The 14,220-nt window shown below is 48.1% G+C and overlaps 1 protein-coding gene across 1 annotated transcript in view; it reads left to right on the forward strand.

Annotated features, from left to right (window-relative positions):
- Positions 1-7,535: 7,535 nt before the first annotated feature.
- LOC149365559 (receptor-type tyrosine-protein phosphatase mu-like) overlaps positions 7,536-14,220 on the forward strand; it is a 90,021-nt gene continuing 83,336 nt past the window's right edge. Inside the window, exons 1-4 of the mRNA XM_089544180.1 lie at positions 7,536-7,716; positions 8,916-8,991; positions 10,425-10,488; positions 11,805-11,944. Coding sequence (XP_089400306.1) covers positions 7,638-7,716; positions 8,916-8,991; positions 10,425-10,488; positions 11,805-11,944 — 359 coding nt within the window. The 5' untranslated portion in view covers positions 7,536-7,637. The remainder of the gene's footprint in view (positions 7,717-8,915; positions 8,992-10,424; positions 10,489-11,804; positions 11,945-14,220) is intronic.

The raw sequence follows: 14,220 nt of genomic DNA on the forward strand, positions 1-14,220 counted from the left end.
AATATATCCTAAAGCCACACTTTTCTTCTGTAACGACCACACAGACGCATGAAACTTTGCACATTTGGTCATACATTCACTCAATTTCCACCTTAAAAAAAAGTGAAAAGATGACGGAAACAACAGGCGATAATGCCAGTATTTTCAAGGTGTGTCCGTCAACCGCACGACATTCGTGCGGTTGAACTTCTTCAACCGAAATGCGAACAGCGGAGCGCGTGGCCAAAGGTCCATTTTACGCGGTCTGCCTGTCGCCAACAGAGATAGGCGCACACATCCGGTTTGCAAGTTTTGCTGTTATTTTCAACGTTTTCTCGCTTTGCCACTGAAGCGCCACATTCATTATTTCCACCGATCTCAACTTGCGCATCACCGTTCCGCTGGCGGCCACGGGTGTGGCCCTCGTGGGTGAAGGGAGCGCTGCTTAGCTCCCCGGCCAGCAGCGCTTTGATTTTACTTCCATGATCGGCGTCTTACCAGCGTCTGGTTGCGCTATGCACAAATAAAGATAACGAAAGTCTCTTATCGCCTTGCAAAACTGAATATGATGGCCATTGCATTAAAGCAATCTTACCTCATATATGTCAGTTCGACATGCACATGTGGCAGGAAAGGCACGTCTGGTGTTGTCGCTTCTCCAAATTCGCTGACGCTTGTCCCAATGAGTTGAAAGCGTCGACTCGTTAGAGATCATCACGCAGCGCCAGTTCTCCGTAGGCCACGATGCATGGTGTTGTGCAAACACAAGCCTTGCTGCTTCCAAGACCACTGGCTTCTGGTACGGCACTCTGCTTCACAAAAAAAGCTTCTTGTAGACGGCGTGTAATGGTTGGCGTGCTGGGTACACAATTTAAAAGCGTCCTTTACTTCACAAGCTGTAATGTTGGATGCGTCTGCTGCAGCGGCTGCAAGAAGGTCTCTATCTTTGCCGGTAACCCGCTGTCTGTGCCCATGAGGCATGCTTCCAAGCCGTCCCACTCCCCAGAATGCCAGGAAATTCTGATAATTCTAGACACTGGACGACCTGTTTCGTTTCCAATGACGCGTTCCTGTGCACCGAGACGGTAAAGAGGAATGATTCGCGCACTCTTTTCTGTCTGCACCCTTACGCGTCGATGTTCCATCCCAGTTCATTTGAGCTTTTCTGATGGCGATAAAGTTGGGCTCACTGCCAGAAGCAAGTCACTCAGGGACTGTCGCTTTGGACACCGATCACAACCCGATAGTTCTTTTGCACTGTTCGCATCGCAGCAATGCGCTGATAACACGGCGATGATGGAAGCTAAATCATACGCTCCAGGCCAGGGAGATAACAGCGCTCGCTTCGCACACGCGGGCCACAGCCGGCACCGCCAGTGAAACCGCCAAACACGTTTTGATCCGGCAATGAGCGGCTGCATAGACATCATGCGATATACGCTACACCCCCCCCCCCCCCCCCACCAAAAAAAAAAAAAGTGTGTTCGCTTACACCAAGGAATCGTTGGTAGGAAGCAAAGCAACCAAAGTGAAGACGTATAGGGGGTCTGATGGACCGTCATTAAGCGCTCTGCGCTATTGCACAGCGGTAGCAAGGTGGCGTTAAAGTTCTGTCTCTTGGCATATATCTTACCATTGGTCTCCACAGGCTGCATTTTGGACAGTAAAAAATTTCATAATTCAATATGTCGACAAATATAGGGCTGATACCGAAGAAACTTGGCTCGTTTCATGCGTTTAGCGAATCGCGGGAGGGGCACAGAATACTAGTTTCAACAAGGCAAAGCATTTTCTACCAGTGAGGCATTCTGGTGAAAGAAATTGCATTCATCTTCTACGTACGGCGTCGCATTTCAATCTTACTCCTCAGCTGTTCCGCAGTTCGGAGACAACGCAGCAATCAGCAACAAAGTGAAATAACCAGTTACTCGACTCATTTCTAAAACCACATGTTTCCAGCGCATTTGTATAGTGTGCAGGGCGAGGTGAGCGTAAGTACTATCCCTCGGGCACATTCACAATTTTTTTACTCGCATCACGACGTTTGAGTTTACGTGAAGTTCTCCTGAAATTGTGTACTACCGATCAATAACTTGCTGACGCACACGGGGCAATTAATGCTTTAGGCATGACCTAAAAGTGTCCACCAAAACGATACAGCGTTTTGAAATTGTTAATTGTGGGATTTAACATCCCGAAGAAACACATGGGCTAAGAGAGAAGCTGTAGTGAAGGGCTACGGATTAATGACCTCCGGGGGCTCTGACGTGCGCTTTTACGAGTGCTTTTACGGATCTCTTACGTAGCCGGCTTTAGCCCCTGGCTCTCCGGCTGAGCAGCCGAGTGCCCTAAGCGGTGAGCCACCGTGGTCGGGCGCATAGTATATAGGGCTTTGATTTCAGGATAAATGTAATTCCCGATAACCAGTCCTCAAGTGTAGAACTGAAAACAACAAAATGGTGAACCGAGCATCCACTCATGCTCTACGCTTTGACGCTTTTCCTGAAAGCTCGTTTCGAAAAGAAGAAATTCAGCGCTGTTTACGACGAACGGACGTAAGACACGAAGGACAGGATGCTCTGCCCATGAGTCAACAGTTTTATTAATTTATTCATTTATTTAATGCCCCAAAGGCCCAGAACCTGGCGATATAGAGGGGGTGGATGTTTCAAACTAAACGGCAACAGATAACAAATGATAGAAAATGTACAGCAGGCAAAGCTAAGTAAACATTTCGGCATAACATGCTGTACATCTCCGCCTTGGAAGTATACTTAACCAACTAGGCACGCAACTTAGTTCGGTCAGCAGACTTTACTAAAGCTTTTGGTTTCACTCTCATGAGAACAAGCAACTTTGAGACATGCTCGGTAATGGAAACAACTCCCAGACTTTGCGACGATCTCCCATTGCCCAGTGTTGGTCATGACAATACCGTCGACCTTCTGCGCCTTCTTTTCTATTCCGATGACCTTTCTATCAAAACCACACTGGCCTTCCAAACTAATGCATATCTTCCCGTGCTGGTACTTTGTTTCTTCAAGCAGCCTTTCTTTAGAAGACAAACATTTCCTGAGCAACCAGCGCTTGCAGTCGCGTCAGCCGTCAGAGTCTCTCTTTATGTTTCGGAGGCCGATGGCACAACGCAGCATTTTGTTGCAAAGGGCTCGTTGTGATGTCAAATGTTGTTGTCGACATATTAGCATTTAAGCTTATCTTAAATCAAGTGGCAGCGTTTCTTCTTAAAGCCTTTTGTTTAAGGCAGACGCATAACGGTGCATTCAATGTTGTTTACGGTTTTCACGATGGTAATGTAGAAGTTATCCTATTGGGTTACAGTCTCTTTGTTGTTACGTGGTGATGGCACGGTAGTCAAGAAGACTGCGAAAGCTTCGGAAAGTCTTCACTTGCCTGCTTTGCGCCCATAAGGAATTCAACAACTCGGCAATGGTGTTAACAGCAGCTGCATTTGGAGGTGGTGGTGGTGGTGGCGAAAAACTATTTATTTGAGGGCCTAAAAATACGACAATTATGCGGCAGCATTGCGGGAGGCCTTCAGGCTGCCTGTTGTGGCGTCCAGGCCGTGCCTAGTCGCGACGTCCTCTGCCCAGATCATCAGCCGAAGTTGGAGATTCGGCTCGGTGCTGGACCAAGCAGCCTCCCACTGCTGCGGACTGCTTAGGTGCCAAGAGGCAGGCGGCAAGTGTGCTGGGCAGGAGATTATGATATGAGTGTTGTCGACTCTTGGGCTGTCGCATAAGCAGCAGGCCGGCGAGTACGCTCCGGGGTGGAGGAGAGTAAGACGTGCGGGTGTGAGAAAGGTGTGGGCCTGAAGGTGGCGCCACAAGCGTTGGGGGTGCTGGGAAAGGGGTTTGTGCGGAGGGGGCAAACTCAGACGAGGGAGGCGGTTATGTAAAGTATTCTCGTGGTCATCACTCGACTCACAAACACTGCACACCAGACCATCCGCCTCATACGCCGCATTGGAACCCGTTTGGTTACAACTGGACTATATTGTGATCTTCTGCCGTTCCGCAACAACCGCGCGGCATTACTTAAAAGGACTATGCAATAAATTAATTGAGATTACGTAAAGCGGATGGGAGATAGGGATTCCATCACTCGTCACCCCAGCGCAAGAATTTTTGAGCTAGCATCAATAACAACGAGGTTATAGACGATTAAAAATTACGCTCCTACTCTACCCCCTAAACTCGTACACGCGGGGCACCAGAAAAAAAAAACAGCTCTGGGACTGGGCCCCGCCCATGATTACGTCATTCGCTGAAGTTCGCTTTGTGACTTCCGGTTGTCGCACCCTGCACCCCAGCAGCAGCAGCGTCTCTCCGGTCTCTCTCCGCCTTCCTGGATTGCGGAGCGCGTCGGATTTCTTTGCTTGTCACTGCGACCAGGGCACTGCGAGTGGCTCCCGAACTCCCGACAGGAAGAGGCTGCAGAGGTAAACTCAAACCATATGCGCGAAGGCAATGCCCTGGCTCCCGCTTGCCCGAGGGGGTCGCGCGGCGGCACGAGCAGACGATTTTCACGGCAACCGGAAGTGTGCCCGTGACGTCGGGGCTGCCGTGGCTCCAACGAATGACAGCGTGTGGTGGCCTGCCGACGTCACGGGACTAGCGACGTCCATCTTCACGATTTTAGTTTCAAAATCGGTCACTACGAAGACACCAATCGACCCGCGAATTTTAAAAAACTGTTTTTTTTTTAATTTATAAGAAATTGCCGGCTCAGCTCCGAAGACTCATACTTGGTGTGAATGCTTCTTAGCACCATTTCTAAGCGCTGAAAACATTTTCAAGCGACTTTTAAATCGTTGCATAGTCCCTTTAAGGCTTGCTATTCGAAGCTGCAAGGGCGGTACTGACTGCGCACATCACTATATTCCAGTTGTGCAGCAAATGTCTCTTTATTTCGATTGCACTTCAATTACCGTGGTGCCCTTCTTTTTGGAATTAGTTAAAAGAACAAGAACGCAGAAGTCCCAAGTCGATGACTGTTGCGAAAACGCCTTGCCTGCGTACTTAAATCTGACGTTTCGACTTCGCTACGTTGCAAGCCAAGAAAAGAGCTCATCAAAGCTTTCGATATTGCCCGTGAAACAACAAAATGAGACAAAGCACATAGCAAAATGCCCTCATAGGTTGTCTCCTGTGTACTGTTTCTGTGCGAACTGTCACCTCCACCGCGACCACAGCTGCCTAGGCTGAAGTTACTTTGGTTGCCGCCGATTGCATTGGAACACTGTGCTCGGATCTTGCTATAAGAACGCAAGTATTTGGAGCTTAATATGGCAGAGACAAGCAAGTCCACAATCATAAAAGGCAAATTACTTTTGGAAAGTCTTTAGATTAGATTTATTTAACTACTTCCTTGAAATCTCGCAAAAGTAATAAATTACTTCACACATTACTGATTTCAAAAATAATGAGATTACAATCACTTCCCAAAAGTAATGAAAATCACTTTACTTTGAATTTACTTTTTAGTTTCGACTTATACAAAGTAGAGTATTCGTCATATATCTTAAAATATTTTCAGATTTCTTTGTTTGCATCGGCACTGAGCATCAAAGTGGGCTTCGGAGATTTTTCCCCTCTTTGATGAAAGCTAGCCATAGTCGATTGTCGATTAAACAGCCGCTGTGCTGAAGTAGATGAGGTCAATATAATCGCAAAACTTGTATAATTGTTCGCACCACTCTTCAATCCAAGGTTCATCTTTCAATGCGTAATATGGTTCCACCCCCTTGGTTCTGAAGAATTTGTTGTGCACGTAAACACCGGGAGTTCATCGACTGCTTGTTCACGCTATTCGTCCCGGAAACGCACCAGAGAGCAGACAAGCTGCCAAATCTGTCGCATGTCAGAAAGCATGTGGGAGATGCTACGTTCGACCTCCAGTGTCGCCGGGTACTCATTTGTGACACGAGGGCCCAAGCATTCCCTTGGCATCGTGTTAGGCTTATCTCGGTTGAAATGCCTAAGGTACTGTCACGTCTCACCCGCCCCAACTGATACACACGCGTGGTGACACTCGTGTTATAATTTATCTCTTCGCAATACATCTATATCCATCCGGGTCAGGGCAGCTAACGCGGAACTTGCGCAATCCCTTTCCATTCTTGACACCATTCCGAAGGTCTCAATAACCTCAACTTGTTTTCTCTCGTTTGCCTGTGCTAAAATATGGGGCTTCTCAAACCATGGTTGACAACTGTGTTTTAGGCAATGATCGGCTAAGTATCCTGGTGCCTGCTAGAGCGACATGCTCACTGAGACAATGTCGTCTGGCACACGTACGACGTGCCGCATGACAGGGGGATTTTTATAAACAACCCTCGTTTACCTGATTAACGTTTTTTATAAATCATTCAAGCTTCAAAACACACCTGTAGCCCCTGAAATTTGGCCACTTGCCTTCAACATGAGCGAGGGGCTGTCTACGTGCTGCAGGACTGCAAAAAACTGCTTTTCTTCAATTTTTTTTTCTGGAAATAAAAGTTCATTTAAATCCTTCACACGGGACTCGGCAACTCCAATGAGTAGTCTCCCTGGGTATCCACAGCGGCTAAGCCGACGTATTTGCAAGTGCAAGCTTTGATCAGATGGTGAGCGCATGACAGGGTTTGCTTCGCACAAGACGTTGCAGTCACCCTTTTTAGTAGTTTTGTGTCCCAATAATCACAAGGAAGGCCGCCCTTATCTCCTCTGGTCTTGTGAAAACATATGGGGTTGCTCGAAAACAAGATTCTAATATTCAAAAACTGGAGCGGTGATTACGAAGGGTATTGCAGGGTATAGAACCCTCACCTTATAGCTATATAATCAGACGCCTTTAGAAGTCACTAATGAGTTGAAAGTAGCACAGGTGCCGTCGTCCATTCTTGTAGGTGCTGTCTTTTTTTTCCGCTTCTTCTTCTCAACAGTCCGAAGGGCCCTCCGACATAAATTGACGCCCCGAACTCAAAGGCAATATCTCAATTCGTCGATTGTGTTTAACCATTTCAGTTAGTCTTCGTTAACTCTGTCCACATCATTTTATGGAGCTCCGCTGTCGTAACGGCAAAGTTTCAACTAGCCCCAATCACACGCACTTCATAATTCCAGCAGTACCCCTCCTGAACGCCTATGACCCATGCGGGCTACATGGTTCTAAGACATACGGGTTATATGAAGGCCCGGTGAGTGGTCCCATCTATAGCGTGTCACGTGCCTTTATATCGTCTTTGTTTGCTTGGGAGCGGCTACGTTCGTGAGGGCCACGGCTCGGGTGCGGCACCAGAGTCGCGATCGCTTGGTTCCCTTAGAGGACGCAGTGTGTATAAGCTTTCGGGCACGCGTCACAGGCAGGCTTTGACGAAGCGTCACACGCACTGTCAGACATTGGGCGGATGCTTCCGGGATGTGTCGGCATAAAAATCTTTATCGGTTCCCCCTCGACGGAGGCAACATCCGCGCAAACCGCAGCTCCGGGCGACGACGGATGCAGGGCATGCGAGGCCATATCGCCCAGCTCTTGGCAGCGGCTCAAAGCGGCAACGTCGCTTTTGAACGCTTGCGTTTGTTCGCCGTGCGGAGACAAAGTGTGCCTGAGCCTCTGCGGGAGGATTATTGTCCCTCCTTCCGTAAGCTCCGACTCTCATGCAAAGGACACGTGGGCCGCGGATTGGCTATCTGCTGATCCTTTTCATCCTATGGCTGAAAGGGCACACGTCCCTAGGTAAGTGTCATCGATCTTGATGCAGTGCTCACTCGAAAGTTTAGATGCCTGTTTTCTGCGTCTCCCTTTTATCCCCCTTCACACGCGTCGGGCAGCCAAAGAGACATTGCCTGGCTAAACTCTCTGCCTGTTCTTAATTATCTGTATATATGGCATTTTCTCAATATTAATTTGATCAAGATTGTAGCGGACGCGTTGGGGTTCGAAATGGCTTATATTAGCTTTATCTGGTTTCGTCACAGATCAACAATAAAATGCTCGATTTCACTAAAATATGAGGGCGAAAATTGCGGTGCCGCATTTGTCCTCCACACTATAAGCAGGACAAGGGAGGGGCTGAGGTTTAAATGCTTGCACTAAGCGCTTCAGCTTCGCGAAGAGTGTATTTTATGTTTATAGACAGCCGAGAAAGGGCTAATGTTAGCTCTTGGCAGTTATGTCGAATAACCTATTGATGTTAAATCGGAGTGACTGTTCTTGCCTCTCAGGAATATGAAAATTAATTATAGTTTAGCTTCGTTAAAGTTCACTTGCGTTCACTGCCATACACCTATTATTGTTTAGGAATCATTTCCACTCCCCCACTGCCCCGCCGCCGTGGCTCAGTGGTTACGGCGCTCGGCTGCTGACCCAAAAGACGCGGGTTCGATCCCGGCCGCGGCGACTGAATTTCGATGGAAGTGAAATTCAAGAGGCCCGTGTACTCTGCGATGTCGGTGCACGTTAAGGACCCCCAGGTGGTCGAAATTTCCGGAGCCTTTCCTTACGGCGTCCCTCATAGCCTGAGTCGCTTTGGGACGTTAATCCGCAATAAACCAAACCATCTTCTTCCCCACTACGGTACTGCGAAACAGACTGACAGTAAGTTGAAGCCTAAAAAGCTAGGCCAACTACTGTGCGCGATAAAAGTAAGGCAACATCAGTTTTTTTCGGGAACTACGAATTAGTTCGCTTGTGCGGCCAAAATTAGAGTATGCATCATCCATCTGGCACCCATGGCAATCGTATCTCACAATCGTATCTCACCATCACCAAACTTCACCAACTTCAGGTGAAGTTTTCTATTTAGCAGATTCTTGCTCTTGAGCAGCAGATGACTCCGTTGAAAGGCCAGAAAATTAAAGAAGAGAAAGAGATAAAAAAAGAAGAAAGAAAATTACCGGCTTATTCACCTTTGTTTTCACTGTTTGTGATTGCAGCTCAAGTTCGTACAACGAGTATTGGCTGCTATACCAAAGCTGAGTCGTCCATTTGCGACTTCGACACGGTTTGCTGGTAAGAACTAGGTTCTAATTGCGTTTGACGCATTAATGACTTTATTTATTGTGCTTCATTAAACCAAACACTACAAACACTTCATTTCACCTATTCGCGCCCGCACAAAGCGTTAGTATGTCAAATGCAATTTTTTTCCTTCGCTGTTTCGGTATGCACTGAGCATATATAAATTGCCTATGCTGCGTCCTTTGCTGCCCCAATATGCGGCCTCATTTGTCTTCGACGCATTTTTAACGCTGTGCCACACATGAACTTTACCTGAGTTTTAATGATTACTTCAATTATGACACTCTGTGATAGGGAAGTGAACGCGTATCAGTTCCAAATGACAGTGCTGTACAGTACTTCCTAGTTGGGAGTGGGTACTTACATCTGGGCCGAGTCGTCACGGCAGATCGCTGTCTTGGCAACCGGGTCCCACCTTTTTCTGAAATACTTTGAGGACACTGAATCTGTCTACACATGGTGAGGTGGCAGCTGGATGTTTTTTCTGACTTCTTATGGGAGTGGTCATAGAGTACTGCTAATTCGCAGAACTCTGCCAAAAATGGTTCACCTAAATTGCACTCCTTAAGCTCAAAAAGTGTACGGGCATTAAGAAGGACAGTCGTCCTCCTCCCTTCTGGTGTGCCGTGACTGTCCAGTCCTCACATGGATCGAGAGGAAGCCTTGAGGTTTGAAGAATTTTCATAAAAACTGCAGAAGCTCATCCACACTCGAGCACAGGTTTAAAATTGCTGGAAAAGCGGGCAGTTTTAGTGCCGCAAGCTATGGCAGTCATCAAAGTCAGGAGTTCTGCTGAAATGGCTATCACCGCTTGTGACGTGGCGAAAGCTCATGTACCCCCTTTGTCAAAAGTAACCCGGCACAAGTGGTTCGTTTCTCAGCCGCGTAGCGAAGCACTCATGGCAGCCCTTAAGCTCTGATTCTGTGTAAAGAAAGGCGAGACCTTGTCCTTACATTATGGCACCATTCGGTATTTGGGGCTGCTGTAAATGTTCCGTTATACGTTTGAGAAGCAAAAACCTGTTGCTCAGTTACTTTTGGCAAAGGGGGCACGTAATGTGACTTTACACTGTGGTGGCGTTAACTTTCTCCGAAAATTGTAAACATTTTGGGCAGTGTTTAACCGGAAATGAGAGGTTTCAAATTTTAAAGATAATTTATTTTTTCTTTGTACGAAACAAAGGCTTTGAAAGTTTCACTTTAAATGGTTAGTTCTAGTGTTATGCTATAGAGATTATGAAGACTGCATGGCGAAGAACGCAAACTCAGAAGTTGTTCCATTCCCTAATAACAATTCCACTGGACATGCCACAGTCTATAAATAAAGTGCTGTACACCTACATGCAAATGAGCACTGCAAGTGCTCATTTGCACGAGCCTGAAAGATTTGATGATGTTTTTTGTTGAATGTTTTTCCTCGTTAGGGTGACGTGCCCTCGTTATTGTACAGCAGACGTGAATATCTGGGGAACAGGAACCTACACGTATGTGAGTTATTCCTTTTATTTTCCCATGTCCACGAGCTTCATCGAATATCAACCGGGGAATAACAGCACGAACACAAGTATAGATCAAGGAATTCACTCAGGATTTGCAGGTCGACGCGCTCTAAAACATACTAATCACACACTGCCTCTATGGGCCTCCCAGGATACAGATTTGAGCATATGGAGAATGTAAGAGCGAAAACAGAACATTTAGTCAGGCTGATGATGGTCATGATGATATCAGCTATCACAAACCGTTAATCGCCGTTATCGGCAACCGCACATAATGCATGCATGATCAAAAGTACATTTTCTCAAAAAACTTTCTTTCTTTATGGCAATGAAACACGGGTCAGCACCCGAGCATTCTTGAATTGGGGTAGTTATGCGTAGCACGGGTTAGACCACTAATGTTTTTTTCTCGGAATGTACATGTTTAGAAACAGCTGTACAAAAGAGTGAATGGCACCTCATAGTTGCACAGAATCTGTTATCTCAGCGATAGAGCAGGAATTGTTTCACAGAAAGTGCAACAGTTGCGAGGGGGTCTCTTCTTTAACTCATGTATGTAGGTGCATGCCATCTGCAAGGAACTTATTGGGGGCCATTGCTGAGGTGTACCACATTCTTCTTTGTACTCATAAGAATCCTTTATTTTGCACTGTCTGGGGCCAGTGCAGAAGTACTTTGAGAGAGGTGCAGATTACAGCTGACCTTTTAGCTTTGTTGCGTTGTACAAGCGAGGAAATTGCAACACTCCACGAACTGCTTTTGCATGAGGGAGTGCACAGGCCGTTCTACTTTCTTCTATACTCTGCTGAAGGGGCTGTTCTGCTCCTGAGAAAATTCAAGTGTAAACAGCTGCTAACGGGAATACAGTAGCAGGATTACTCTTTTTGAAACAGCACAAATTCTTACATCTTAAAGGTAAAGCAGTGGAAACAGAGATGTAGGGTCTGCGGGTGGTGATTGCTCTTAGTTGGGGTTTTCTTTGCTTCCACTTTTGACTACTGAAATAAAGAAAGAAATTACATTTGATCATGTTCAGGAGGTGCTTTAGTTCTGGAAAGTAGGTGAGGCGAAGAAATTGTTTCTAAACGGGAAGCAGTTCGTAAAAGGATGGAGGAGATTGAGATCGCAGCTGATCACGTGTGCTTGTCGGCTCAGGGCTCGTAGCAAGGACGCCGAAAAAAGGTGTGGCTCCACGCCTTTAGCACGTGAAGCAAAACTTGCATGGCATCCGCGACTTGGCAAGAAAACACCTTTGAGATCTGTCAGGCGTTCTGTGCAGCGAAATAAATCAGCTGTTTTCTCCAGGACTCTCCGATCTGCGTTGCTGCTGTACACGACCAGCGCTTGTCACGATGGGGCAATACAACCCGCACTGTCGCTTTCAAACGACAATCGGATGTGAAAGACTACCGAGGATCCCGACGAAACGGAGTCATCTCTAAGACGTAAGTGTGACATCTTCCGCGAGAAGTGCAAAATTCTGTGTTAATCTATCCTGAGGAAGGTGAAGCCTCGGGTCAGCTGGTCTTGCATTTTCATACAAAGACTTTGCGCGAAAACTGAACTCGTTCTGTGTTTCCGCCAAGCTTCTCTGTGAAGATTATCCTTCCTACATGAATGAATTCAATTCGTGCAAAAATTACAGCCAAGTGACGATGAGGTCTCATTATATTGTAGCGTGCAACGCCAAAAAGAACACCCGCGCAGAGACGAAAAACCTGCGGCGGTCCCCTAATGGTTCGAGCTCGCGCGAGAGAGCCAACTAACTTCTTCCTCTTCTAGCGCATGCGCTACTTCTGTCTCTTCTTCGAATGCATGTATCACTGCCCCCCTCTTCTGCAGCATCGACACGATGCGGCTGGGAGTGAAAAGTCAGCGAAAGGGTAGAACACAGCTGCAGTGGACCGCAGTTCAGTCAGGTAGCCGGTCGTGGTAAGGCTTCATGCGAACAACGTGTACGACTTCAGTTCGGTGCGACCGGCGCGATGAACAAGCTGTCGGGGCGGGAGCAACTGCATAAGTCACATCACTGATGCGGCGCACTACTTCGTAAGGGCCGAAGTATCGGCGCAGCAGCTTTTCAGAGAGCCCGCGGCGACGAACAGGTATCCAAATCCACACAAGGTCGCCGGGAGCATAACTGACGAAACGGCGTCCACAGTTGTACTTAGTGGCGTCAGCCTCCTGTTGACGGTGGATGCGCAGGCGGGCCAGTTGACGCGCTTCCTCAGCACGCTGAACGAAGGTATCTACGTCGATGTCAGCGTCAGAGTCGCAGTACGGGTCGACGGGCAACATAGCATCCAACGGAGTGGTCACCTGGCGACCGAAGACAAGCTGAAAGGGGGTCAGTCGGGTTGTTTCCTGCAGGGCGGTGTTGTACGCAAACGTTACGTACGGCAGAATGGCGTCCCAAGTTCGATGCTCGACGTCAACGTACATGGATAGCATGTCGGCTAGTGTGCGGTTGAGTCGCTCTACCAACCCGTTTGTCTGCGGGTGATACGCCGTAGCACGTCGGTGGCTCGTGTGCGTCAGAGTCATCACGGACTGGGTTAAGCGGGCCGTGAAAGCAGTTCCCCGGTCAGTAACAACAACGGCGGGTGCTCCATGACGCAAGACAATGTTGTGGACGAAGAACTGCGCCACTTCAGCAGCAGTGCCTTTGGCAAGAGACGTGGTCTCAGCGTACCGTGTGAGGTAGTCAGTCGCAACGACTATCCAACGCTTTCCAGACGAAGACTTCGGAAATGGGCCAAGGAGGTCCATGCCTACTTGATGGAAAGGGGTCTTCGGTGGATCGACGGGGTGAAGAAATCCGGCCGGTTTCAATGGAGGAGTCTTCCGACGTTGGCATTCACGGCATGTTTTGACGTAGGCCCGCACCGATGGGAGTAACCTGGGCCAATAATACTTTTGTCTAATCCGCGCGAGTGTACGGCTGACTCCAAGGTGGCCGGCGGATGGTGCATCATGACAGGCACTCAAGATCTCAGACCGCAGCTGTGATGGTACGACGAGTAGGAACACTTCTTCGCTGTTGGCAAAGTTGCGCTTGTAGAGAACACCAGACCGTAAAGTGAAGGTGTGAAGCCCTCGAAGAAAAACACGCGAAATGGGAGCGTCACTGCCTTCGAGGTAATCGATGAGCGGCGCCAACTCCGTGTCCGCCCTCTGAAGCTGCGCCATTTGGGTGGTACTAACAGAGCCCAGGAAAGGAAAATCATCGGTGGTTTCTTCGGTATTGATTGGGATAGGCGCGCGCGACAGACAATCCGCATCCTGATGCTTGCGGCCAGACTTGTAAACTACTGTTAAGTCGTATTCTTGCAAGCGTAAGCTCCATCTAGCCAAGCGTCCTGAGGGGTCTTTGAGGCTCGCCAGCCAGCATAAGGAGTGGTGGTCGCTTACCACACGGAAGGGTCGTCCGTAGAGGTACGGTCGAAACTTGCAGATGGCCCATATCACTGCAAGACATTCTTTCTCCGTCGTAGAATAATTGGTCTCGGAGCGCGTAAGTGTCCGACTAGCATAACTGATGACCCGTTCTGCACCGTCTTGCCACTGGATCAGTACTGCACCAAGGCCAACATTGCTGGCGTCAGTGTGGATGTCCGTGGCAGCATGCTCGTCGAAATGGCCGAGTATCGGAGTGCTTTGCAGACGGCTGCGAAGCTCGACAAATGCAGCCTCTTCGTCGGTCCCCCACAGGAAGGGCGTG

Source organism: Amblyomma mixtum, chromosome 1 (assembly GCF_055824585.1).
Source record: "Amblyomma mixtum isolate Tamu chromosome 1, ASM5582458v1, whole genome shotgun sequence".
Classification (NCBI taxonomy): domain Eukaryota; kingdom Metazoa; phylum Arthropoda; class Arachnida; order Ixodida; family Ixodidae; genus Amblyomma; species Amblyomma mixtum.